The 26,236-nt window shown below is 39.1% G+C and overlaps 1 protein-coding gene across 1 annotated transcript in view; it reads left to right on the forward strand.

The window, feature by feature from the left end:
- The window catches only part of C5H4orf45 (chromosome 5 C4orf45 homolog), a 101,479-nt gene that overhangs the window by 63,369 nt on the left and 11,874 nt on the right, over positions 1-26,236 (forward strand). Inside the window, exon 4 of the mRNA XM_019802219.2 lies at positions 23,184-23,373. Within this exon, the coding sequence (XP_019657778.1) occupies positions 23,184-23,373 (190 nt within the window). The remainder of the gene's footprint in view (positions 1-23,183; positions 23,374-26,236) is intronic.

Genomic DNA, 26,236 nt, shown 5'->3' on the forward strand with positions numbered 1-26,236 from the left:
AAGCCTTCAAGAGGAAAAACAGGATATATACAAATGGTCTGGAATCCATAAGGTATCATACTTCTCAACAGCAATACCGAACTCGAGAAGACAATGGGGCAATGCCTTCCATGTCTGACAGAAAATGACTTTCAACGTAGAATTCTATACCCAGCCAAATAATCAAGAAGGAAGGTGGAAAAGAGACACTTTCAGGCATGTACGTACTCAACAACAAAAAAAAAGCAACTCAAAGCATTTTTTTCCTAGGAAGCAACTAGAGAATATTATCTAGCAAGACAATAGAGGGATACATCAAGAAAAGACAAAAGAAAACAAAGCAAGAAACACATTTCCTTTGACAAGAAAAGGGGATTCCCAAGATGGTGTTAAAGGAAAGTACCAGAAATATGGCCATGCAGGGCCTAGAGAACTATCAAATCAGATAGGAACAGGACAAATGGAGGCTTTGGAGAGCACGTTTATTGTATACAAATACTGGATTAAGTTCCAAAAGAACCAAAGGAGCTAAAAAGTGGTTACTTCTGGAGAAGAGAACATGGGACAGGGAGCAGGGAGAGAAAGGAAGTATTTTTTTACTATAAGCTTTTTAGTACTATTTATATGTGTTATATACATGTACCTAAATTATTTCATTAAAATTGAAAAAAATTAGGACTACATTATGTACAATGTACAAGCATTATATTTTGATAAAAGTAACACTTAATTACAATAGTCAACCAGAATTTTAGTAGTTTGGGCTCCTAAGTTGAAAAAATTTCTAAAACTAGGACTTTTAGTATGAAAGAAATATTCACTGACTTGAATAAACAGGGCTTTCTGTTTATTCAGAGAGGTGTAAGGTGTGCCTGTATTTGGCATTAGCGAGGGGGTGTATAGAAAATTGCTTGTTTTATTCCGTAATGAAATACTGCCAAAACCAGTTGTTAAACTAGTAGAGACTTAATGACAGCCACTATTTTTAAAATATATTGGTTCATAAATGTGAGCTTTTTCCCTTGGAGTTGTTTTCCTCAAAAGAGCCATAAATCTTGACAATTTTCTATTTTGAAGGCTGTCTGTGCCTGACCCACTGGAGGGATTTCCATGAGTGTTAAGTAGCAAAGTTCTACAATTTTTGATATCATCACACCGGTTTCTACATCGGCCCTTTTGGTCCATTACCTAAAAACTGTCTTCGCACTTCCGTCCACCAAGCCTCCCCTCCATCAGCCCCATCTTCAGCTGGGTGGGGAGGGAGAAGGGCTCTCATTGAAGCTGCAGGTGCTGTCAGGTCAACAGAGAACTCCCATGGTTATCATTGCTTCAATGCCACAACAGTAGTTGGCGCCCGTCTATCCATTCAATTAATATCCAAGTGCCAACCATGTGCTGGGCACAGTGAGAGGCCTGGGGATTCAGGTGTGAACCAAACAGACAGAATTCCTGCCATCCTTGCGTCCTATCAGCAAGGCAGGACAGAAACATCCAAAGATATCATTGACAATTTAATTGTGGGAGGTGCCATAAGGGAGAAATGCAGGATGCATGTAAATGTTTCTTATGGAATGAATGAATATTCCTCATCCCAGGCTGTAGCACTTGAGCAATAGGGTAAGATGCAACTGTTTTTGAAAATCTACTGTTTTTAAAAGAAAACTAGCCAAAGAAGAGATGTGCTGTTATTCTTTATATATATATATGTATGTATATACATATATATATATAAAATGTATATTTGGTTACCTTTCTTTTTCTTTTTTTAAATTTTTTTATTATGTTCAGTTAGCTAGCATATAGTACATCAAAAGTTTTTTTTTATTTTTTTGCATCTATTTTATTTTATTTTATTTTATTTTATTCTTTATATATATATATGTATGTATATACATATATATATATAAAATGTATATTTGGTTACCTTTCTTTTTCTTTTTTTAAATTTTTTTATTATGTTCAGTTAGCTAGCATATAGTACATCAAAAGTTTTTTTTTATTTTTTTGCATCTATTTTATTTTATTTTATTTTATTTTATTTTATTTTATTTTATTTTATTTTATTATGTTAATCACCATACAGTACATCCCCGGATTCCGATGTAAAGTTTGATGCTTCATTAGTTGCGTATAACACCCAGTGCACCATGCAATACGTGCCCTCCTTACTACCCATCACCAGTCTATCCCATTCCCCCACCCCCTCCCCTCTGAAGTCTTCAGTTTGTTTCTCATAGTCCATAGTCTCTCATGTTTCTACATCAAAAGTTTTTGATTCATTAGTTGCATATAACAACCAATGGGTAAAAGGCAGTGCTGTTATTCTTAAGAAGAAACTACTAGGCTACCACTCGATGCCCAGGTGGGGAAAAATTTAGTTCATTTCTGGATGTGGCGCTTTACCACGCACTATTCTCTGTATAATTTATGAAAGATACAGATGTCTGATGTGTGTAAGAAAAGAGGCACTATCAATTCCCTGGCTTATCATCTATAATTTCTCAGCATTTCAGGTATCAGAACTGTAGCTCTTAGAGCCTGTTCAAGAGATCTCTCAACCCAAGAGAGAAAGAGCTTTCAGGGTTACCGAGAGCACAGCTGCTGGGCCTCGCAAAAGGGTTTATGGCAATGAAATTCAAGCACGGATTGCAAACTAATAGTAAACAGATGAGCTAAAATTTTAGGCCCAGGCAAACAGAGTTTATGTACTGAAAAGAGTACAGAAAAACGAGGATGAGGTGCGTTACAAGGGCTCAGATTGTTTTTATTTCACTATTACCTATTCAATTTTGTGAAGCCACAAACATGCCCTGATCATGGTAATTTTAAACATTCTTACATCACCAACATTTATATAAATGGCTTACAAAAGATCAATAGTATCACTTAGCTAATATCTATATTACCAGATGAAGCAACAGAATAATAATCACTCCAGTCCGTTTAATATGCATTACTTATTATCATTCCTGCTTTTCATTATGTTCAATTAGCTATATGTTGGCTAATTGAACACAATTATTTTTTTATTTTTTATTTTATTTTTTTTTTAAGATTTTATTTATTTATTTGACAGAGACAGACAGCCAGTGAGAGAGAGAACACAAGCAGGGGGAGTGGGAGAGGAAGAAGCAGGCTCCTAAGCGGAGGAGCCTGATGTGGGTCTCGATCCCAGAACACTGATGTGGGGCTCAATCCCAGAACGCTGGGATCACACCCTGAGCCGAAGGCAGACGCGTAATGACTGCGCCACCCAGGCGCCCCTGAACACAATTACTTTTTTAAAGTAGACTCCTTACCCAGCATGGAGCCCAACACAGGCCTTGAACTCACAACCCTGAGAATTAAGACCTGAGCTGAGATAGAGAGTCAGGTACTTAACCGACTGAGCCACCCAGGTTCCCCTCATTACTTCTTTTACTTTTTATTTTAAGCCCATTCATAACTTTAGGTTCCCATATCTGGAAGAGCAAGACTCTGAAATTGGACAGTTGGGTTTAATTCCCTTATCTGTGAAACGTAGATGCTCTCTGAGCCTCAGTTTCAAGGGAAAAGGGGGGGGTGATAGTTATCTATCTCATAGGGTTGTCTTGAGAATGAAGAGTCAACGGAAGTCAAGCACCCAAGCATGGATCTGACACGCAAAAGATTAGCTCCCTTCCCCATTTTAAGAAAGTCTCAAAATGACCACAGAATTAGCCACTTTCTTAAGGCTTTCTATTCATTTTTTAAAACTATCACCTCGAAATTGATGAATTCTAATTTTATTCTCTTCTATAAAATTTTCTCTAAGAGCACTAACTATTTTGAGACACATTATTTGCTTTCTGCTTTAAAAAAAATGATCATTAAAATTTTTTTTTAAACATCTTCCTGGTAAGGGGTTAAACTATTTCAAAAAATTTGAGTTTAGAAAAACTTGAGCTGTTAGTAGTGGTGAATTTATTATCTGTGGCATATCATTTCTCATCGATGTCATCATGAGGCCTCTGGTACATTTCCCCAAACATTCATTGAGCACAGTGATGAGAAAGAGAGCTGCAGTGCCCAAATGGGACATTTAAAAGATGGGGAAAAACAAACAAAAAACAAAACAAAGCAAAAAAAAAACAACAAAAAACAACCCACAAGAGCTCCTGTAGCAGAGATATTTTGAAATTATTAATAAGCAGAAGGAAAGTTCTTGTTCAGCATAAATTTTATTCCAAATTAGTCTCCTTGATATTTAAAGAGGAAATACCCTCTTCTGACTACTTTGGTTTATAGGCTTTAATTAGACCACTCATTTATTGAGTCAATTAATCAATAAATAAGTTTGGGGCACTATCCTCTCCATCAAACAGCTCATACATAGTGTAGTAGGGAAAAAAGATGTACAGATAACTCTAAAACATGTCCAGAGCAATGCTATAGCTGCACAGGGGTATTATGCAAATAACCGAGCACAGGGGTGAGGGGAGGAGTCTGAAAAGGTGAGGTTAGGTAATAGGGGATGAGTGGGGGTGCATGGAAGGAGTGTTTTAAGAAGAGCAGATACCAGTAATTGAAGTTCAGAAGTGATAAATAACACTGATGGATGCATAAATATTTCAATGCTATTGAATCCCAAAGTGTTATGAATGGTGCAGGGACAGGTGAAGCCAGAATTGAGTCAGGAGTTAGATGAGTTCACTTCTTTTCTTTTTTTTTTTTTTTTTTTTTTTTTTTTTTTTTTTTTTTAGTTTTTGTTTAAATTCCAGTTAGTTAAGATGCACTGTAATATTAGTTTCAAGAGTTCACTCTTGATTCCTGACTTTTAGAGGATGGAGAACCCCAAGAAGAAATTTAAATTTTATCCACCCCTCCTTTTTTACACAGTACCCAAAGTGATAAAGTCATGTTTAAATTTTGGGTAGGGGATGGGTATGAGGGGGCATTACTGGAGACAGGGAGGACCAGGCAGGAGTCTGTCTTTTAGGCCCAGGAAACCATGGTAATTCAGAGAGATAGGAGTTAAGATGCAGAGGAAGGAACAAAGTCCAGAATGAACAAGGACAAAAATTGGCAGGACTTAGGTACTGGATGTAGGAGATGAAATTAATAATGGAGGCAGCGACAACTCAATTTCTAGTCAGAGTGAATGATTACATAGTGGACCAACTGAGACCGAGCATAGAAGGAGCATCTCCATTAAAGGGAAGAAGGTGATGAGATGATGAGTTCAGGTGGATCTGAAGTACCTGTGGGACATCCAGTAAGAAGCAGATAGATAAATATGTGAAACTACATGAAAGAGCTGTGCTGAAGAGCTTTTTCTGTCATCATAATTCTGCTGTATCTGAAAAAACATGAGTGAATGAGAATAGGGAAGACCAGAGAAATAAAGACAGAATTGTAGGGAATTCAAACTCTTAGTGTTTGAAAAAAGAGAAGAGCCATGAAAGAAGACATAGAAGGGGTGCCTGAGTGGCTTAGTCAGTTAAGCATCTGCTTTCGGCTCAGGTCATTATCCCGGGATCCTGGGATCGAGTCCCGCATTGGGCTCCTTGCTCAGCAGGGAGCCTGCTTCTCCCTCTCCTCCCCACTTGTGCTCTCTGTCATTGTCTCTCTCTCTCTCAAAAAAAATAAATAAAATCTATTTTTAAAAAAAGAAGAAACATAGAAGAAAGAGAGGAGAACCAGGAGAATCAGATGTCCAAAGTGAAATAAGATGTGAATTGAACAATGTCTATTGAAGAAAGTAGACAGAAAGTCATCAGAGAACATAGTGAGACCAGAACAAATAGAACAAGTTGGGAAAAGTGGAAGGAAGAGAGGGATGGAAGCTCCAGTAGAATGGGTTGAAGTATGAATGGAAGATGGAGTCAACAAGTACAAGGCATAGTTTTGAAAAATTTGGATAAGAACAGAAGAAAATATAATAGCAACTAGAGGAGATAAAGGGCCAAGTGTAGGCTTTTTTTAGGATGGGAGAAATGTTATCCTAGAGAAGTTTTCACTACTGTGGAGCAATGTTCCTGGGTAAGTGGTGATGCAACTAGGGGTTCAAGGCCTGGGGTCAATGTGGAGACCCCAGATGAGAAAAACTCCCTCATTTCCAGAGACTGAAAGGAAGAAGATAGGGTTTCCTTGGCTATGTAGGTAGGGATGTCCTTGTACATGTAAGTGTGGGGTAGGTATTGATGGTGGTAGTTGAAGGAGTATAGACCTGATGGCCTCAGTGCTCTTGATCGACTCCTTGTGTATAGATTTTTTATAGTGGTAAAATATATATAACATAAAATACTGTTTTAATCATTCTTATGTGTACAATTCAGTGGTCCATCAAGTGTTATGCAAGGCTCTGTCCTCTAGAGGACCAATGAAAATAGTGGGAATGAGATGCAAGTAGGAGTCCTGAGGAGACAAGGAAGGTCTAGGGCAGCTGTTGAAGATGTGCACTAAGGATGAGTAAAAAGCTTGCTGTTCTGTAGAGTACCGAAGGCTCACCTGAGGTAGGAGAGTACATGTCTATATCAGCAAGGATATCCAATGTCCCATGGAAGAGTCACCGTGACATAGGACCCAAGAAAAACTGGAGTTGGCGCAACTGGCTCAACTTTTAGAAAAAGTAAAATTACATCTATACTTCATAACATATAATAAGATAAATTCCAGATGGACTACACAATTAACTATTTTTAAAGTGAAATAATATAGAATGAAATATACAGGAACATTCATATTACGTTTATATAGTCTAAGGGTACAGATGTCAGGCTGTAGTATTAAGCCAGGTGAGAGTTTATGAGTGTGTTATTCATCAATTTATCTTTAAATGTTGCCTCATACTTACAATGTGGTCCTCAAGAGCATCTTGTGTTTATACTCAAGAATTCTAATTCAGTTTTCAGCAATATCACCCCTATTCATTATTCCATCCAAACTATGGGCAAGTGTAATACCGAGGAAATAAGACAACTCCTGCCCTCAAAAAATTATCTTATGGAGGGAAGAGATGCATCAACAGATAATTATACTAGAGTATATTAGGATGCAGTGATAGAAATATTGAGTCAATCAATATTTATTGATTACCTATTTCGGCTGTGGTCTGGTGTTGTGTTTAGATACTTAACAAAAGTGTAACATTGAATCCAATGCCTTTTACAATACAACAGGAGTATTTTAGAAGGTACAGGAAAACATGTATCTGGGAAACAAAACTTTGCAGGAGGATCAGGAAGGCTTCATAAGATCCCCTGAGCTTGAAGCATGGGTAGCAGTTAGCTTCTAGAACTGCGGTAGTGGGATTGCTATCACTTTAGAGATGGAACTTCACATATTCAGATACATTACCTTGTAGCACATTATCACATATTTGACAAAAACTTTTCATTTCTGGCTTCTATAGCAATGCATAAAGACGGTAGGATTTTACAGAATGCTGCAGCTTGTTTTCTGTCTAGCAGCCTAAAGGCTAACTCATTAAAATTCAAAGATGAATTACATGGTGGGTGGCAGAACAAATGTTTTCTTCACTGAGCCGAGCTAAGGCCTTCAAGACAGTTTCTCCCAGAATTGAATTCCCTCTCTGCAGCTGTTCAGTAGGACATGATTCTGGCTTCACCTCCTCCTGCAAATCTACCATGACACCATCCAACCCTTTTTGTTGGAGGTTACATGCGTATGGTAACAAGAATCAGGAAAACAACACTTGGTTTGACTTTGGAACCATGTGCATATCTTACAGGTAAGATACATATCTTACCTTATATCTTACCTTTCATTTATAAAATAAATTTATTTAAATACAAAATTTTAAAAAAACTAGACATGTACCCAGTTGATGGGTTACCCCACAGAGAGGAACTAACCCAAGGGACTGTAAAGCACAGTTATGTGAGTACAAATCTCTGGTGGGGTACACTCCAAGAACAAAAAGAACTGCAAAATGCTGGGTGGACGTGTTGGTGGTGTTACTCTGACTCTGTTGTGGGTGTATTGTGGGATAAAGCAAATGAGCAAGAATGTGATGTTCTTATTCAATCATTCCTGGTTTGGTTGAGTACCAGGATTCCTGGAGTGGGAGAAAGGAAATACAGATGTTAAGATAAAAGAACTGAAAAACAGTCCCTGAATGTGATTGGAAGATATATATGAACATATAGGTATGATTGTATGTGTTTACATATATTTTTTCCTCACTCTATTCACTCTGAAGACCTAGACAGGAACCAACTCAGTAGCTATGAGCTCCTCTACTACTCAGATTCTACTATCTATCTATCTATCTATCTATCTATCTATCTATCTATCTATCTAGATATCTATCTAGATATCTATCTACCTAGATATCTATCTATTTTTAAGTAAGCTTTACACCCAATGTGGGGCTTGAACTCATGATGTTAAGATCAAGAGTTGCATGCTCTACCAACTGAGCCAGCCAGGTACCTTGAGATTCTAATCTTCAAATAACTTTTCCACTAAAAGGAATTGGGGCTTTTGGAGAAATGATTGCTTCTGGATCTGGAGAAGGAAATGGAAAACAGGACCATAGTACATCATGCCATACCAGATGAAGAAGCTATCCAAAACTGCTACAGTCCTGTCTAAGGGACCTAGGAGCCAAACTTGAAGAGAATCCCATCAGCCAAAAATAGGACAACTGGAAGAAAAGGGTAATAACCACAATGGAGTAATAGATATCATACATACATATACATATATGTGAACATTTATTAACTCATAATGGCTACTTTAAAAACCACAACAAACTGGCCACATTGCAGGATTCCAATAAAACAACTTATTATTTTAAAAATGGGTAAATACAAGGAAAGAAACATTAATCTTGCCTTTCTCATATTAACTGTACCACGGCAAACCAAATAGAAGATGAGATGACTTTTTAGAAATCATTGTAATCTAGCTAATAAAGAAGGAACAACAGAATTAGGGCATCAGCTCTTTGTAAACGCCAATAAATTGATGAAGCTAGGGACTCATCATCAATGGCTACCAAAACCTCAAAAGAGAAACGATCAGATATTATGTATCTCTAGATGGAAGAGAATACCAACACCTGGAAAGTTATTATGAGCTGCACTGTGTCCCCCCAAAAATTCATGTGTGAAGTTCTAACCCCTAGTACTTCAGGATGTGACTGCATTTGGAGGTAGGGTCTTCAAAGACGTAATTAAATTAAAATGAGGTCATTAGGTTAGGCCCTAATCCAATATGACTGATGTCCTTAAAAGAGGAGATTTGAACACATACACACACACACACACAGGGACGATCATGTGAAGACACAGGGAGATGATGTACCATCTATAAGCCAAGGAGAGAGGCCTCGGAAGAAACCAACTCTGCCAACACCTTGAGCTTGGACTTCTAGCCTCCAGAATAGTAAGAAAATATATTTCTATTGTTTTAGCCACCAGTCTGCGGTATTTTGTTATGGAAATCTTAGCAAACTAATACAGCAGTCTTGCTGCCAAAACCCAACTTCACTTAGATCAAGCCTCTAAATCCAACTAACAATGTATAGGAAATAATATGGCAGCAGAAAATGTTAAATGACATCATGGAGATGTCAGAAGAACATATCGTGGGAAGTTTTATAGGACAAGTGGCCCAGTCTCTTCAACAAATAAATGGCGAGAAAGAGAAAGAGAGAAAAGGAGGCAGTGGGGAGGGGAGCAGAAGGAGGACGAGCAAAGAGATGAAACAGAGCCTATGAATGAAAAGAAACTCAAAAGATTTATCAACCAAATGCAAGGTGTGAAACTTACTTGGGTTTCGTTTCTAACAAACTATCAAAAATATAGCGTTTATGAGACAACTAAAATTTTGAATACTGAATATACGGTCAAACTGTAAAGTTTTTCGGAGAAATTACGGCATGGTGACTATGTTAAAGAAAAAGAGTTTTTAAATTTTGAGAGTCATACCTATAAGATATGATGTCTTGGTGGGGAAAGATTAGTAAGTAGAAGTGAAACAAGACTGGCTATCAATCAAAAGTGTTTGAAGTTGGGTGATGGGTACCTAGGGATCTTTAAACTATTTTGTCTGTTTTTGTGTATAATATTCAAATCTCCAAAGTAATTAAAAAGTAATTGTATCAACTTTATCTTTAGTTGATAAAGGTCAAGATTCACCATCTGGATAGATAAAACTTGTCCAAAACGAAGTTGTATCAATACTGTTGTAGTCTCCCAATTAACCTTCACCTGGGTTTCTGCCACGCAGCTGAAATCAATGTTGCTCTCCTTGCTTCCCCTTGTCATTCTCCGTTCCTCCCACAAATAAGTAAGCGATGCCCAGGAAACACCAGCACAAAGAGAAGCCTTGGACTTGATATTTCAGGACTCCTTAGCTGCTGAGATTGGCAGAACTTCCTGAATGTCTTATGTAAAATCTCCCCTATCTCTAGCAACACTAGGAATTATATTTAACATTCCTAATAGGTGACCCTCGTCAATCCAATATGCTGCATTTCTGGTAAGATTTTGGACGGCTGCCTCCAAGGCCATGTGCACGAGAAACAGTCACTTCACATAAATCATTTAAAAATAAGGAATGAGAGTCAATAAACACCTCTGTGTATTTCTACATTGTGGACATGCTCTTGGCAACAGGAACCTTTTGGAGGACGTTATTCTGCACAGGAAGACAACATGTTGGATTTCGATTGCATAACCTGTGGAACGGGAAGCCCAGCTGGCACCCATAAGGGCAACCAGCAACATGCTGGTGACATCACTGTGGCAAGGACAGCATTTTTCACATTCTGGAGCTCGGAGAAGACAATCTGGCAAAGTCATGAAAAAGTGTTCATTTAGGTTAATGAGAAATCTTTCTTGTTTCAATTAATTCTTTACTTCAACATAGCGGTAGACTATTTAACCAGCCTTTTGAATAAAGTGGTTGTGTTTCCTATGAAATAAAACAATAAATCAAACCAAAACGATCCCAATCTGAGGTCTGAAACAGATGGTGTGTGTAATTTTACGGAACTGCACAAGCCTTTGATGCTCTCCTTCTAGAAGAAAGTCTGAGAGTGGGCTTTTTCTACTTAAAAGAAAAATATTCTTACAGTTAGCAATCTCTTTCGGTCCTTTAAAAATAGCTGTTAAGCAATATTCTTATGTTTGAAATACGCTGCAGTTTGGAAAGACTTCTCTTGTGTTTTCCCAAACACTCTTTTGAGAAGCAATTTCATTTCTATCCTTGAGACAGTATATGTTTCATACTAGTGTGAATTACACACGTTTTGTTTATAAATTTAAATAATCCTACCTACTTTTGCAAAACAGTTTGTGCCCATAGATACGCAGACCCATGTAATAAATTTGGTTTTGAATTGTTAATGACATAAAACTGATCATAGGTTTTTTGCTATTTTGGAAAGGAGGGAACTATTAAACAAGAATAAAAGATTCAAACAAATATAAAAATTTATCTTCTACATTTCATCATGAATGATTAACTTCGTCATGAAATGTATTGTAATCAGATAAGCTCTTAGTAAGGATTTCACTCATTCATGGGTACAGCAGTAAATAAGCAATTGCTTATTCTTATACTAATGTCCTTTTGACATGTGTCCATTTTACGTAGACTGTCAGCTTTCTGTAAGACCCCCCAGAGGACCTGCTACATTGCCAAACACAGACTAGGTATTTGGTCAATACGCTCTAGCAAAGACTATAGCTGTCTAAAGACAAAATCAGCAGATAGATAGCTCTGGATCTTCAATGCTATAAATTACTCAAATTGTCCTAATTCTTCAGTTGAATATTACTTTGGACTTTTATCTTAAATAGGTTAAGTTACAACTCAGAGGCAGCACCTCAATTTTCCTAGTATCCTGAAGACAGAACATTAAACAAGTAAGCATGACATATGCCTTCCAGATAAATCTCTATAAGCTCCTTTGGTTGTGAATTACTAAAAATTAGCTTCTTCCATCAGCCTCTTTTTCTTTCCACTCAGTAAGAATCTCCTGGGCAACAATTAACCTAGGACAAATTCTGTTAGCATCAAATTTTTCTCCATTAATAATTGCTAAATATAATTGCACACTCATTTTGTTTGTTCAAATATGAAATACTCAGAAAATGTCAAGTTTTTAATCAGCTCTATGACAGCCATTGATATAGGATCAAATATGTGTTAACCCGGAAGATTAAGTCTTTTGGAAACAAGACAAAACATCATTGTGCATGATTCTATAGGGCCAGGGAGAGAAGGAAGATCACAGTGTGAGAAACAAGGTTGGACTTAACGAAATGAGGATATGGCTAAAGCTGACCTGTGGCACCCCAATTTCCTCAGTTTCTCCTTCGTGGTACTGCCCCTTCGAGATACATTCTCTCTAGAAGGGCCAGGTGAAATGCTTTGTAGTGCCTCTCCCCGACTGTGTGCACTGAAAGCCTGGTCTCTGGTTGTGGAATAAAAGGAAACAGCAAGGGAGGGTAGAAGGGAGTATTATCTCGGGCAGCTGGTGTCTCTGAAATCACACGACATATGTGGATGCCTATGTCAGCAGGAACACCCACTCCATCTATGTAGAAGGCCAATTCAGAAAAGGAAAAATACAATTAAAAACATCTTTAAAGCCCTAATGCTAATTTCTTGGCAGAGTCTGACTTTAGGTGTAGATGACACCATAAATTCAGAAAGATCTTTCAAAAACAGGGGTCTTATCTTCTTGCAAATGTTCCAAAGAGAAAATAACACGGAGAGAAGGCCTGTTCTCCCAGAAAGCAGAGATTCTGCCAAACGGTTTCTAAATGTGTTTCTCAAAAATTTCCATGTGCCATCAACGGCTTTTGAGTGCTTCTGGAAATGGAAAGAGCAGAAACCAATGACCCTGTGAGAAAGCAAACATTTAAGGTAACTCGCATGCTGAGAAAATAGGTCGTCGTGCTTTCCAGTCACCATATATACTGACCAGACACAGCACCAGTCTCCTCACAGGCTAGAGAGGTACCGTTCCATCCCTTTGTAACACTGCACAGAAAATATTGAGGCCCTCAAGGGAAGTTTCCATATATTTCTCTATTTGAAACTCAAGCGAATAACTGTTTTCTGGGTCTATATTAGGCGACCAGACTGACTCACTGGAACCTAAACTGTTAGTAATTTGTTTCCTTAACTGTGGAATCCAGAAGACCATAATTTTACCACTTATTAGCACTATTTTTAGCCAACCAGAGGGAATCCAAAAGATGTCCAAATAGTGGAAAAAGCTTCGCTCCTGGGCAAGACTGATGCTGGGTGGTCAATCTCCAGAATAACCAGCTACTTTGATCCGTTTAAGTAAGCATATTAATTTAGGCTGGTTATTTCACCGTACTGAGACTTCACTGACTTGTTTGGTCATGAATCAAAGTGGCTGCCCCAGAGTTTCCTATGTGTCCAGCTCTAGTCACAAAAAGGTGGGAACCCTGAAGACTAAGCAGGGCCCCACCCCTAGCAGAGCCCTGTCCTCAGCTCTCCAGAGTATTTTCTCTGGCAGAAGTGTCTAAATGAGAGTTGTTTGTCCCATCAGTTTTAGACGGTTACATAAGCGAGGCCCAGCCAGTTACTTCCTAACTTAGCACTGAAGTTGGTTTTATCTTCTCAGCCCATTTCTCGCTGCCCAGGCTGTGAGGAAAATTTTGGTCATTTTCCAAGTAACCAACAATTTTTAAGGAAAATTCAGACATGTTTTATTATAAAAATGATACCTGCTCACGGTTTATAAAATTCAAACAGCAACAGGGAGAGTATGAACTTAAAATCAATTCCACATCACGCCAAACCCTCTATCGTGTACCGTCACAGACCCCCTTGCTGGAGATGATGACAAAGCATTTTTTTCTTTGTATCTTTATAGAAGCAAGCAAAATTGACTGAAAATATGTTCTGTGTCAGGAACTCTACTAGACATTGAAAACACAAAAAAGAAAGAAACAGTTCCTTCCCTTTACTTACAGACTTGCTGAGAGTCACCATGACGCGCCAAGTATAATAGGTATGGACAACACAGTAGTAGTAGTAACAGTAGTATGGGGAACAAAGGCAGGTATGACTGTGGCCCACTGTGGAAGGTCAGGCAGCTATTCAGGAATGCTCTGTAGGAGAGGTAACATGCGCTGCATTATAAAGCCTGCATGGGATATGAAAAGGAGGGTTTAAAAGTGGAGCTAGGAAAGGAACTCCCAGCCATAAGGAATCACATAAGCAAAGGCATGGAAGAGTGAACCCTCATGATGTGCTGAGGAAATGACTGGGAGTCTGGTGTAGCTAAAACAGGGTACTGGTTGAGGGGTGAGGTGGGAGGCAAGACTGGAACTGCAGCACAGGGGCCAGATTGTGTAGTGTTTCAAATTCCATACTAAAGATTTTGTGCTTAATTCCGTAGGCAACAAACTGTTGTTTTTATGTTTTTAAGTAAAGAAGTGATATAATCAAATCTGTGTGTTAGAAAGGATACCTGGCACATAAGGGGTGTAGAAAACTGTTTGCTGAATGGATGGAACAGAGAAAGGGGAGCCTGAAGGAAGGAAGACAAGTTAAGTGATATTGTCATCATCACAATGAAGGGAGCCAGAATTATAGAGGTGGGGACAGAGAGATGGTTTAGAGAAAGACTCAGTGACACTTGGCAACCAATTAAATGTAGAGAAATGGAGGAGATAGAAAAGTCAAAGGCAGTTCTTATGATCTCTTCTGGGTGGCTGGCTATTTGGTTATGTTATTGACCAAAACAGAATACAGGAAGGAGAGGGTATTTGAAGAGGGATAAGAAATAGGGAGATGGGGAGATGAGTTGAGAAGCAATAAATGGCCAACACTTTCTTGAATTTTTACCATGGGCCAGATAACATTTTAAGTGATTTATAAGTATTAACTCATTTAACTCTCATAAAGAGTAGTATTATAATAGTATCCCCATTTTACAGATGAGATTGCATAAATTCAGAATCTGACAACTCTGAGTTCAAGTCCCAGCTCTACTGCTTTTTCACTGTTTGATCTTGGATGAAGTATTTAATCAATCTAACTTCAGATGTGAAAAGCAGAAAATGATATCTACCATATGGGATTATTATGAGGATGAGAGGTAATACATATCAAGCAACTAGCATAGTGCCCAGAAGCTCATACATCTTAATGAATGCTAGAAATTATTACTAGCTATGAGGTATCCTGGTACTATGATCAGAAAGGAGCTTGGAATTTCTATTTAAGTTATAGAGGTGAAAATAGAAATTTTATACAGCAGTATATTGCTGTTGGTTGGGTCACTTGATGTAAATGCCATTTCCTGGTTTGGAGATGGTTGGTAGTGTACCAAGAGATGAGACTCAAGAATGGAATTCTGGGAGAATACCAATGATAAAGGAGCAAAAAAGAATAAGAGATTCTTCCAAAAGAAATGTAGATGAAGTAATACAAGAAGAGGAGAGACACAAAGAGCTCTAGAAGCCTAAGTGGAAAGGTGGGAGGAAGATAATGTCAACAATTGCAAATGGTTCTGGGAAGTCATACTAGAAAGTCTGAAAAGAGATGATTTGATCTGGCAGATGGAAAGGAGGTTGCTGTTGGCTGAGGTAAGAATTATCACAATGAAGTAATGGCAACACAAAGACAATGCAGTGTATGGAGGAGGTGAAAAGGAAGAAGTGGAAACAGAAGACACAGGCAATTTCTCCTTAAATAGTCAGTCTCCATTTCACTTCAAAATGATTTAATTTAGGAAGCACTTTAGGAATGCTACAGTGAGGACCTCCAAAAATCTGCTCCTCCAAGAAGAAATAAGAGCAGCGGCAAAAATTATCAAAATTACTTTTTTCCAAAACATTGGAAGTTAATAAGTAAATGCTTCCAATAATCCATGAAGTATTTTTTTTTTTTAAGAAAAATCACTGGATCTCAGAAAGAACAATGATCTTTGGGCATTTTAAATTTAAATTGCTCTATTCCCCAGAGACAAGCCAAGAAACAGACTCTTAAGTACAGAGAACAAACTGATGATTACCAGAGGGGAGGTGGGTGGAGGGATAGGGGAAATAGGTGATGGGGATTAAAGAGTATATTTATGATGAGCACTGAGTAAGGTATATAATCGTTGAATCACTACATTGTACCCCTGAAACTAAGAGAACACTGTATGCTAACTATACTTGAATTAAAATTAAAACCTTAATAAAAAATACAAAAAATAAATTGCTCTATTCCCATCCTCCCTTCCCAGCTCCATTTTGCCTTGAAAAAACCAATAGCCTCACAACCATAGTAACTGTGAAAACTAGCAGCCTATTAGTCACTGGAAGGGAAACATGGATTTGAAGCTCCTTGAAAAGACTCATGCTCAGAGAAATGTCACGTTTGATCCATCTTGAGAATCCCTGGAAAAGCTCCATTCTTAGGTTTTGTCATTATTTGACCTGATTCTGTGTGAACAGCTCTATCTCATGGGCATTCATCAAAAATCATCAGCAGCAACTGTTTAATACCACAGCTGCCTGAGGGGACAACACCAGCTGGGGCAAAGAGGAGCAGATTAAAAATCTTAAAATGAAAAACTGGGAGATGAGATGTCAGTAGGGGATTTTGAAAGGCTCCAACATATTCCTAGAAATCCGGAAGGCTATGAACATGCGCAGTGCTGTGCACATGCTCAGGAAAAATCTGAGAAGGTCCTAATCTCTCATCTTTGGCTTATCCTGAAGCTCTATGCAAGCAGGAAATGAAGGCTAAGGTGGACTTGTAAGATGCCTGCCAGTGCCCTGAAGGTATGCCTCAATACAAACAAAGGCCAGAAGACATATTGATTTGAGACGTTTAAGGAAATTTCTATCCAATCATTAGCTGACCACTAAGCTAACCAAGCAGAAAATTTAGAAGGCACACATGACAAAATTTAGACAATTAGTCCAGGAAAGTCATAGAACAACCACCGAAAACAATAAAGCAGCCCTAGGGAGGGGAAGGAAATCTCATTTCCAGAATTGACACATTATATTATTTGAACTGTTAATTTTTTAACAAAAAATGATAAGACAAAGTGTGGTAGTTCAGAGTAGGGTGAGAAAGACTGCAAGAGGGCATCCTGAGTTGGGGTGTTGGATCCCAGATGGCGTGAGGAGAACACGCACAAAGTGGAGGGGGTGGTGGTAGCAGCAAGACATTGGTTTTTGACAGGAAGACTGATCAAATACGTAAATACATAAAGAGAATGGGAGTCAGGTTTCTCACTGTAGGAGAAGAGAGCTACAAATATGGAAAGCGAGGAATCTAGAACAAACACCGGTTAACGAGCCCTAGGTAATATTGTCTGAGAAGCTTGTGTGACAATGAAACCTCAAGACAAAGAGAATGCATAGCACCTGGTGCTTCGTTTGTAAATACTATTTCCCACTAAAAGGAACCAGAGTTCCTTCAAGAAATGGATTATTCCAGGGAATAATCCAGGGCTGGGGAAGGGAAAGATGAGCCTGGAACATCTTTTTGTGCTAAAAAGTAAGGAAGTGCCCAAAGAATGATGGGGGCAGTCAAAAGGACACAGAAGTGAGATTGAAAAAGCTCCCTCTAGTTGAACCTGGGACAAACTGAGCATTAAAATGAATGCTATACAACTTAAGCCAAGTTCCAGTATGGATGTGCTTAGCAGAATACCAGGAGCCACACATGAAACAAACAATTGTTGTTTACCTGCAGCCAGCATTTGAAAGAATCTTCCAACATCAAATCCTAAATGTATGATCATCATCATTTTTGGTTTTGGCTTTGAAACTTGATCTCAAGAGACTTTTAATAACAATACAAGTTGGCTGACAACCAAATTCTATTTCAGTTTATAAACATCTTATTTTTAAATTTATTCGGGGGGGGGAGGAGCAGGGGGAGAGGAAGAGAATCTTAAGCAGACTCTGTGCTGAGCGTGGAGCCAATGCTGGGCTCCAACTCATAACCCTGAGATCATGACTGGAGCCAAAACCAAGAGTTGGTGGCTTGACTGACTGTACCACCCAGGCACCCCGTCAGTTTATTAACATTTTTGAACACACAGTTTGTGCCTGTAGCACTCCTTTTTTTTTTTTTTTTTGCTTTCTCCTGTCTTTGCAGGTGAAGGTGCACTTGGAGTCTCAAAGCAAGTTAATTTTACCTAAACCTGGTATATGGTTCAGCTGTACTTACTTAGTTTTTAACATCTTCCCATAGCATGTTTTAGACTACTTTTGAGGATGAAGAATTAGGTAAGGGGGCACCTGGGCGGCTCAGTCAGTTAAATATCTGCCTTAGGCTCAGGTCATGATCCCAGGGTCCTGGAATCGAGTCCCACATCAGGTTCCCAGCTCAGCGGGAAGCCTGCTTCTCCCTCTTCCTGTGCCCCTCCCCCAGCTTGTGTGTTCTCTCTCACTCTCACTCATTCTCTCAAATAAATAAAATCCTTTTTAAAAATTAAAAAAAAATAAAATGAATGTTATGAATGGATGATAGCCCATTGCGCAAAATAGGAAATCCTGAGTCCATATTGACATTAATTAACTAATTGAACATTTGACATGGAATGAAGTCATTACATAAATTCCAAGTATTTTCTCACAAAATACTAATAACAAAAGGGAAAAGTAATTTTACAAAGGAGAAGCCTGGCGAGTAGAACCTGAATCAAGTGACCTTAGTGAACCTTGCCAGTAACGGGACAAGTCACACCATCGCCATCCCGTGTTATTCCTGCCCAAGGATGCACAGCCTGAATCTAATCGAGACAAAACATAAGATTAACCCAAAATGAGGGACATCTACAAAATAACCGGCCTGTGTTCTCCCAAAGTATCAAGGCTGTGTGAAAGTCACAGGAAGATTGGGAAAGTGTTCCAGATTTAAGGAGACTAAAGAGATGAGAAAACTAAATGCAATGTGTGGTTCTTAAATGGATCCTTTTGCAAAACAGACCTTATTGGAAAACTTGAATTGTGTCTGAGGATTGGGTGGTAGCGATACAAACATGTTAATTTTCTGATTTCCTCTGCTTTTCCCTGCAGTTTTATTGGGGAATAATTATTGACATACGTCCCTGTATAAGTTCAAGATGTAGGGCATGACAGACTTTACATATATTGTAAAATGATTACCAAGCAGGTTTAGTTAAAATCCATCATCTCATGTGGATTCAAAAAAAGAAAAACAGATTTCTTTGTGAGGAGAACTCTTAGAATTTACTCTCTTAACAACTTTCCTACACATCACACAGCTGTGTTAGCTGTAATCATCACGTTGCACATGACGCCCCTAGCGCTTCTGTATCTTGTGCCTGGAAGCTTCTACCTTTTGACTGCTTTCCTCCAATTTCCCCTCCCCCCAACTCCCACTTCTGCTTACAAGTCTGATTTCTGTTTTTCTATGAGATTGGTAGTTTTTGTTTTTAGATTTCACATATAAGTGAGATCAGACATTATTTGTCTTTCTCTGTCTGACTTATTTCACTTAGTGTAATGCCTTCAAGGCCCCTCCATGTCGTCACAGATGGTAGGATTTCCTCACTTTTTATGGCTGAAGAATATTCCATTGTATATATATATACCACAACTTCTTTATTCCTCCATCCATCGAGGGACATTAAGGTTGTTTCCATGTCTTGCCTATTGCAAATAATGCTGCTGTCAACACGGGAGAGCAGATTATCTTCCTGAGTTGGTGTTTTTGTTTGCTTTGGATATACTCCCAGAAGTGGAATTGCTGGACCATATGGTGGTTCTATTTTTAATTTTTTGATGAACTTCCATACTCTTTTCCACAGTGGCTGTCCCAATTCACATTCCCACCAACAGTGCACAAGGGTTCCCATTTCTCCACATCCACACCAACATTTATTATCCATCGTCTTTTTGATGATGGCCATTCTAACAGGCATGAGGTGATATCTCATTGTGGCTTTAACCCGCATTTCCCTAATGATAGTAATGTTGAGCAGCTTCTCATGTGCCTGTTGGCCCTTTGTCTATCTTTGGCAAAACGTCTATTCAGGTCCTTTGCACATGTTTTAATTGGATTATTATTTGTGTTGTTTGCTGTTGAGTCGTCTGAATTATATATTTGGGATATTAACACCTTAGCAGATATATGGTCTGCAAATAAATTTTCCCAATCTGTAGGTTGTCTTTTCACTTTGTTGATGGTCTCTTTTTTAGAAGCTTTTTAGTTTAGTGTAGTCCTACTTGCTTGTTTTTGCTTTTATTGCTCGTGCTGATTTTCTCTGATTTTCATAGTTATATTGAGGTTATGTAGAATGCCCTTATTTGTAGGAATTAACACACTCAAGCATTTGGGGATGTGGGTATCATGTCAATTATGTACTTTCAAATTGTTCAGGAAATAAAGCTTTTGGACTGTGCTTCTACTTTTCTGGAAGCTTGAAATTATTTGAAAAAGAAAACAATCTGACCCTTAGGGGCCTACTTAACGTAAGAATAGTAAGATTGTTACACGAAGAATACTTGGTTTTGTTATTTATTTTGGCATGTGTGCGTGAGAGAGAGGGAGACAGAGAGTGAGTGAGTGCGTGTTTGCCTCGGAGTGTTTGTATAACATCGAATCGTTGCTGATGGCCTCGCATTCATACTCCAGACCATCCTGGAGCCAAAACTTCTACTCCTTGATTTACCTCTTTTGACTTTGGTGGCTCAGTTGTAAATTCAATTCTGTGTGTGCAAATCTCCACAGTTCATGCGTCTATTATTTTTGTAAGATTTTTAAACTCTTTGAAATACAACTAATTTTTAGCTTTCCATTGCTCCTGGGGATTCAAGATTCAGGGATATAGGATATTCTGAAATTAAAGCAGAAGATAATAAAATATCTGACTACATGTAAGGATTTTCCTTTTCTATTCAGTATAATTACTTCTATAATACATTATTTTTATTAAATTTTTTCAAGTTTTTATTTCAATTCCAGTTAGTTAACATATACAGTGTAATATTAGTTTCAGTTATAATACACTACTTTTTATAGAAGATGTGGCACATTTGCATGAAATGATTCTCTTATGAATCATTAATCAAGCTACTATAAAAAATACCTGTCCCATACATTCTACTCACTAGCTCTCTTGTCCTTTAAACTTTCTTGAAATTATTCCCAGCTATTCACCTGTGTTTGTAAATAATAGCACTCAGACAACCCAGACTATAGGGATTCACTCCTCCACATCTGCTGGGGGTAGGAGGAAAAAGAGGGTGCAGAAGGATGGTTGGGGGGCTCAGTCGGTTAAGCATCTGCCTTTGGCTCAGGTCATGATCCCGGAGTCCTGGGATCCAGCCCCAGGGTGAGCCCCAGGTTGGGCTCCCTCCTTGGAAGGGATTCTTCTTATCCCTCTCCCTCTGCCCCCTGCTCATGTTCTCTCTCTTGCCCTCTTGCTCTATCTCTATCTCTATCTCAAGTAAATAAAAATAATCTTTTTTAAAAAGAGGCTGCAGAAGCAGGCAAATGGAGAGGAGTGGGAGGGAAGGAACCTTTAGAGTAACTCAGCTCTGATCTTCTCCCTCCCTTCCTCATTACTCCACCCACCACAGACTAGCTGAGTGTCCACGGTCAGTCAGACCAGGTAATGAGCACTGCGGATCTTGTGATGAAGGAGACACATTCTGGGCTCTTTAAGAAGCCCTGAGTTCGGAGGGAGAAAGACTGCTGCACTAGACATTTAAGCAGATTCTAATAGTTTCTACAAAAGAAATCAAATACAAGGTGCTATCAAAGGAGAAAAAGTGCTGCCTGATAAGAATAAGGAGTCTTTCCAAAAAGGATGAGGTTTAAAGCCTCGGTTGCAGTTTGTCAGGAGAGGAGGAGGGAGGGAATTACAAGCAAAAGGAAGAGTTGCAGCAGAAGGCCGAAGGTCTGCAAGCTTGCGTGACTTCTTCAGAGCTCACACAGGGACGGGTGAGCGCACAATGGAGCACTCTGTGGGTGTCTGGGAGGAGGGAGGGGCTGAGCACAGACCAGAAAGGCCCACGTGGGCAGACCATTTAAAAAAAGAAAACAGATGAAAAACAAACAGCAACAGCACACACCCCTGTGTGCTGTGCTAAGGAATTTGGACTCGATTCTGAAGGCTATGGGGTATCAGGGGAGGGTTGCTGGAGAACAAGGTCAGCTCCTGCCCCGCGCAGGGATCTGTGGTTCTAGGACGTGGGAGGGAGTGTCCGACCCCCGTGCACTGCGAGAATCCCTGGCTCCCTCCCTTCAGTAAGCTCTCTGCTCAAGTGCTACCTCCCCCTCCTCAGCCCACCCCCGCAAAAACAGCAGCCTGGCATTTTCTAGTCCTTATCTGGCTTTTGTTTTCTTCATGATACTTTCCCAATACTTGACTTACCTGTTTGTTGTCTGCCTATTATTGCAGTCTCCCCGCCACCTCCTCTGGTGCCAGGCATATAGTAAGCACGTATCTTCTCGAATGAGCAAAGGGTAATGCAAACCTGCCACTAATCTTGATCCAAAGAACTTCGGAGCCCATAAAGCTCAGATTCTAGGAAGGGAAATCTGCAGTGGCTAAGAGGCTCTGAGCACTCAGGGAGAGGGATGGTGGGGCAAGAAGCTCCAAGAAGTTCTTCAGTACCACAGACTTCCAAACGACATGGCAAATCCTATCCTATCAAACTTTTTGCTCTTCCCCAGGGCTGGCCCTTTATAATGGGAAGGCAGGACTTAGTATTCTAATTTAGGGATGTTGGAACCTAGAGGAGGGTTTCAATGGGGAAGAAGCATAGATCTTTCCTCGAACGTATTGTGCAAAGCCGGAGTCTGGAATCATGAAGCTGGTGTTTTTCTGAATTCGCCTAAGATCTTAAAATGGATGGACCATATCCTGCAGAACTTTCAGGCCACATGAGGTCTCAGCTTGAACAGGCCACCTTCAGCATCTTGTATGTATGGCTCTAAAGGACAGGAGGATCAGTTATGATACAGGGGTGACTTCATCAACAAGGTTCCTAGATCAGTATCTATCCTGGGAGGTAGTTTCCTGAGCCACCACAGCTACACATCTGGCAGAGTAGGCAGAGTCCAGAAACTTCTCAGAACACGGGCTGATGGCTCATGTCCCTAGCTTTCTCGAGCCACTATGGCTAAAAATCACCTCGAATCACAAGAGAAACAGACAAATCTCAACTATCTGAAAACTAGTAGTGGCCTTGTTTCTAGATCTTTCCAATTTGAGAACCAATTTGTTCCAATTGCAGGCAACCCAAACCTGATATTATGGATTTGCAAGGAAAATACAGTCGTGGTTCTATTGCCTGGCATATGGGTGATTATGAGAACACTGATGAGAGAAATTCCAAAGGAGCTGTCCTTGTCAGGCAGAGAGCAACAGCGTTGCCAAGAGCTTCCAGATCATCTAAGCTGCCCCAGCTGCCAAGAAAGGAGGAGGTACAATCATTTGCTTTTCTGAATCATCACAGAAAACATAAAATTATTTTAACATGAATTAGAGAACGATATTTAGTAGTAAGGATACTAATAATTAGTTTTATAGCTCCCTTTAACCTATCAGAACATTTTGGAATTTATATTGGATTTCCACAGTAATGTCCATACTGTGGGTAGGTGGGTATTATTCCCACTTTATAGCTGAATAAAACAAGAGGTTGTAGAGTTCAGTCCTTAAGATTATTTATTTATTTATTTGAGAGAGGGAGAGCACAAGCAGGGGGAGTGGCAGCAGCAGAATCCCGGCTGAGCAGGGAGCCCAATGCAGGGCTCAATCCTAGGACCCTGGGATCACAACCTGAGCTGAAGGCAGATGCTTAACCAAGTGAGCTACCCAGGTGCCCACTATATGGGTTTTTCAATATTGAGTATGACTAATTTCCATGATAGTAAGGGAATGGGATAGCTTGGATTAATTCAAAGATTCCTATTTCCTACATGAGAGAGTCTACTTGCTCCATCCAAGAATCTTGCCAACTCCCTAGAATATTGCTTGCTCCCTGTCACCAGAGATCTGATTCATTAGCAGTTAATTATATCTGTTTGAAACATTCTGTGAGGGAACCATGGAAGTCCTCCTTGGTAGGTCCTGACCCCAGGGGCACTTCGTATAAAAAAGGGGGGGGGGCAGTTCAGCTGCTAGCATTCCTCTGTGGTCTGATTTTTGGACTGGGTCCAAATGAAATGATTTATTGCAATGTGTGTGGAGGAGGCTTGGGCTAGTTACTTTCCATCACTGAACTTTGTGTAGGATTAGAGCAATCATAGATTAAACGATCCCAAATGCCTCCTTCTATCATTCACTAAATCCAATTGAGATATTTTTGTGCATTAAAAAAAATCTGTTAAAAGACTTTTCATTTTGGAATGATTTCAAAATTATAGAAGAGTTACAAGAACATTACAAAGTGAATTCTGATATTCTTTACCCAGAATAGTCAGTTGTTTATTTGCTTTAATGCTTTCTTTTGAAATGTGTGTGTGTGTTTATGTGTATATATGTACACACACACATTTGTTTTTCCAAATCATTTGAGGGTAAGTTGCAGACACGATTCTTCTTTACCCCTAGACATTTCAGGGTGTATTCCTAAGAAAAAAGATGTTCTCTCATATAACCACAGTCCAATGATAAGATCCACAGAGTTTAATGTTGATACAATATTATCTATAGTTCATAATCAAATTTTATTAATTGACCCAATAATGTCCTTTGTGTTTTCTCCTCATCCAGGATCCAATCTAGATTTTATGCATTTAGTCCTCATGTCTCTTCAGTCTCCTTCAATATAGAACAGTTCCTCAGTCTTGGTCTTTTATAACACTGACATCTTTGAAGAGTATAGATCAGTTCTGTAGAATATCTCTTAATTTGGGTTCTGATGTTTTCTCATGAGCAGATTCAGGTTATATGCTTTTGGCAGGGATCTCAGCTAAGTCACATCATGTGATTATCAATGCATCACATCAAAGAGGCACCTGATGTCAGTTTAACTCATTGTTGGGAAGGTTAATTGAGCAGCTGGTCACATCTTTTCCCTTTTAGAGACCAACAAAATACTGTATCACCCAAACCAATCTCTTTTTATAAGCTAGGCTTTATTCTAAATTTCTAGATATACATTAGAAACTTGTTCCGTAAGTCCAATTTTTGGACCAGCCCACAGGATTCTAGTGGAGATACTTCAATAAGTACTCAAGCTTGCGCCTCTGTAATAGAAATCCTCTTCAGGGAAAATAACTTGAAGCAAGTGTTCTTACATATTCCAAAGCAAGTAACAAATACAATGTGTGTAAAGCCTCCAATATAATGCTTTACCCCAGCCACCAATGAGTGGCTGCCTCGACTATACTTAGCTGCAATGTCAGCACATTTTCCATTCTTATACTGAAGGAATCCAAACCATGCACAGAAAGCAGTCTCAACAGAGTAAATAATTGTCAATGGTATTGGGGGACTTGAGGGAAATCCTTCTTCTCATGAAGATAGATGGTTGAAAATGGGGATATTTTATATTCACATTCTTGAGTTTGGACCTTTACTTATAAATCTAAGTTTGGATCTTAATTATAATGTTTCTAAAACTGAAATTTATGATATTTAACAGTATGTATCATTCTTGTATACATTTATCCAAAACAAAATGCTCTCACAAATTGGGCACATTTCTTAATTGCTTCTTCTACTGTATTTCCCCAAATTTCTTTTTTTCCCCTTAATTTCAAGTTCTATCTCCCAGTATGTGTTATTTTCCATTCTTCATTTTTGGTTCTTTTTTCCCCCCACATAAATAATAGCCATGTATGTGTTGTCAAATTTACATATATGTTACACACACTTTTAACACCATTCATTCCTATCTCATTTCTTGGCTTGCAAATTCTCTCACTGCCCCCTTTCATTCCAATACATGGACACAATCTCAGTGATTGGTACTTCCTTTCCCTCATCCATTCACTCACATCGATTTTAACGTGCATATCAATCATTTAGGGATCGAAAGAAGGCACAGATTCTGAATCAGTTGGGCTGGGGATCTGCATTTCTTTGGAATTCCCAGGCAAACCAGCTGTTGCTAGTCCAGGACCTTGAGTAGCAAGGTGCTTGAGGATTTGATATGGAACTGCAGTCTGAGCTAGGAACAGGAGGGGTTTGGACCAAAGGGGAGAGGGAGACAAGAAAGAGCAGGGCAAAGGTAACTTTAATGTAGTGCCTTTGGGTAAGTGCATGTGGTTTAATCCGGCTAGATAATAGCATGCAAAGAGGGGTATCTGGTGAGGAGGCTGGGGAAGAGGAACCAGC

This window comes from Ailuropoda melanoleuca, chromosome 5 (assembly GCF_002007445.2).
Source record: "Ailuropoda melanoleuca isolate Jingjing chromosome 5, ASM200744v2, whole genome shotgun sequence".
NCBI lineage: Eukaryota > Metazoa > Chordata > Mammalia > Carnivora > Ursidae > Ailuropoda > Ailuropoda melanoleuca.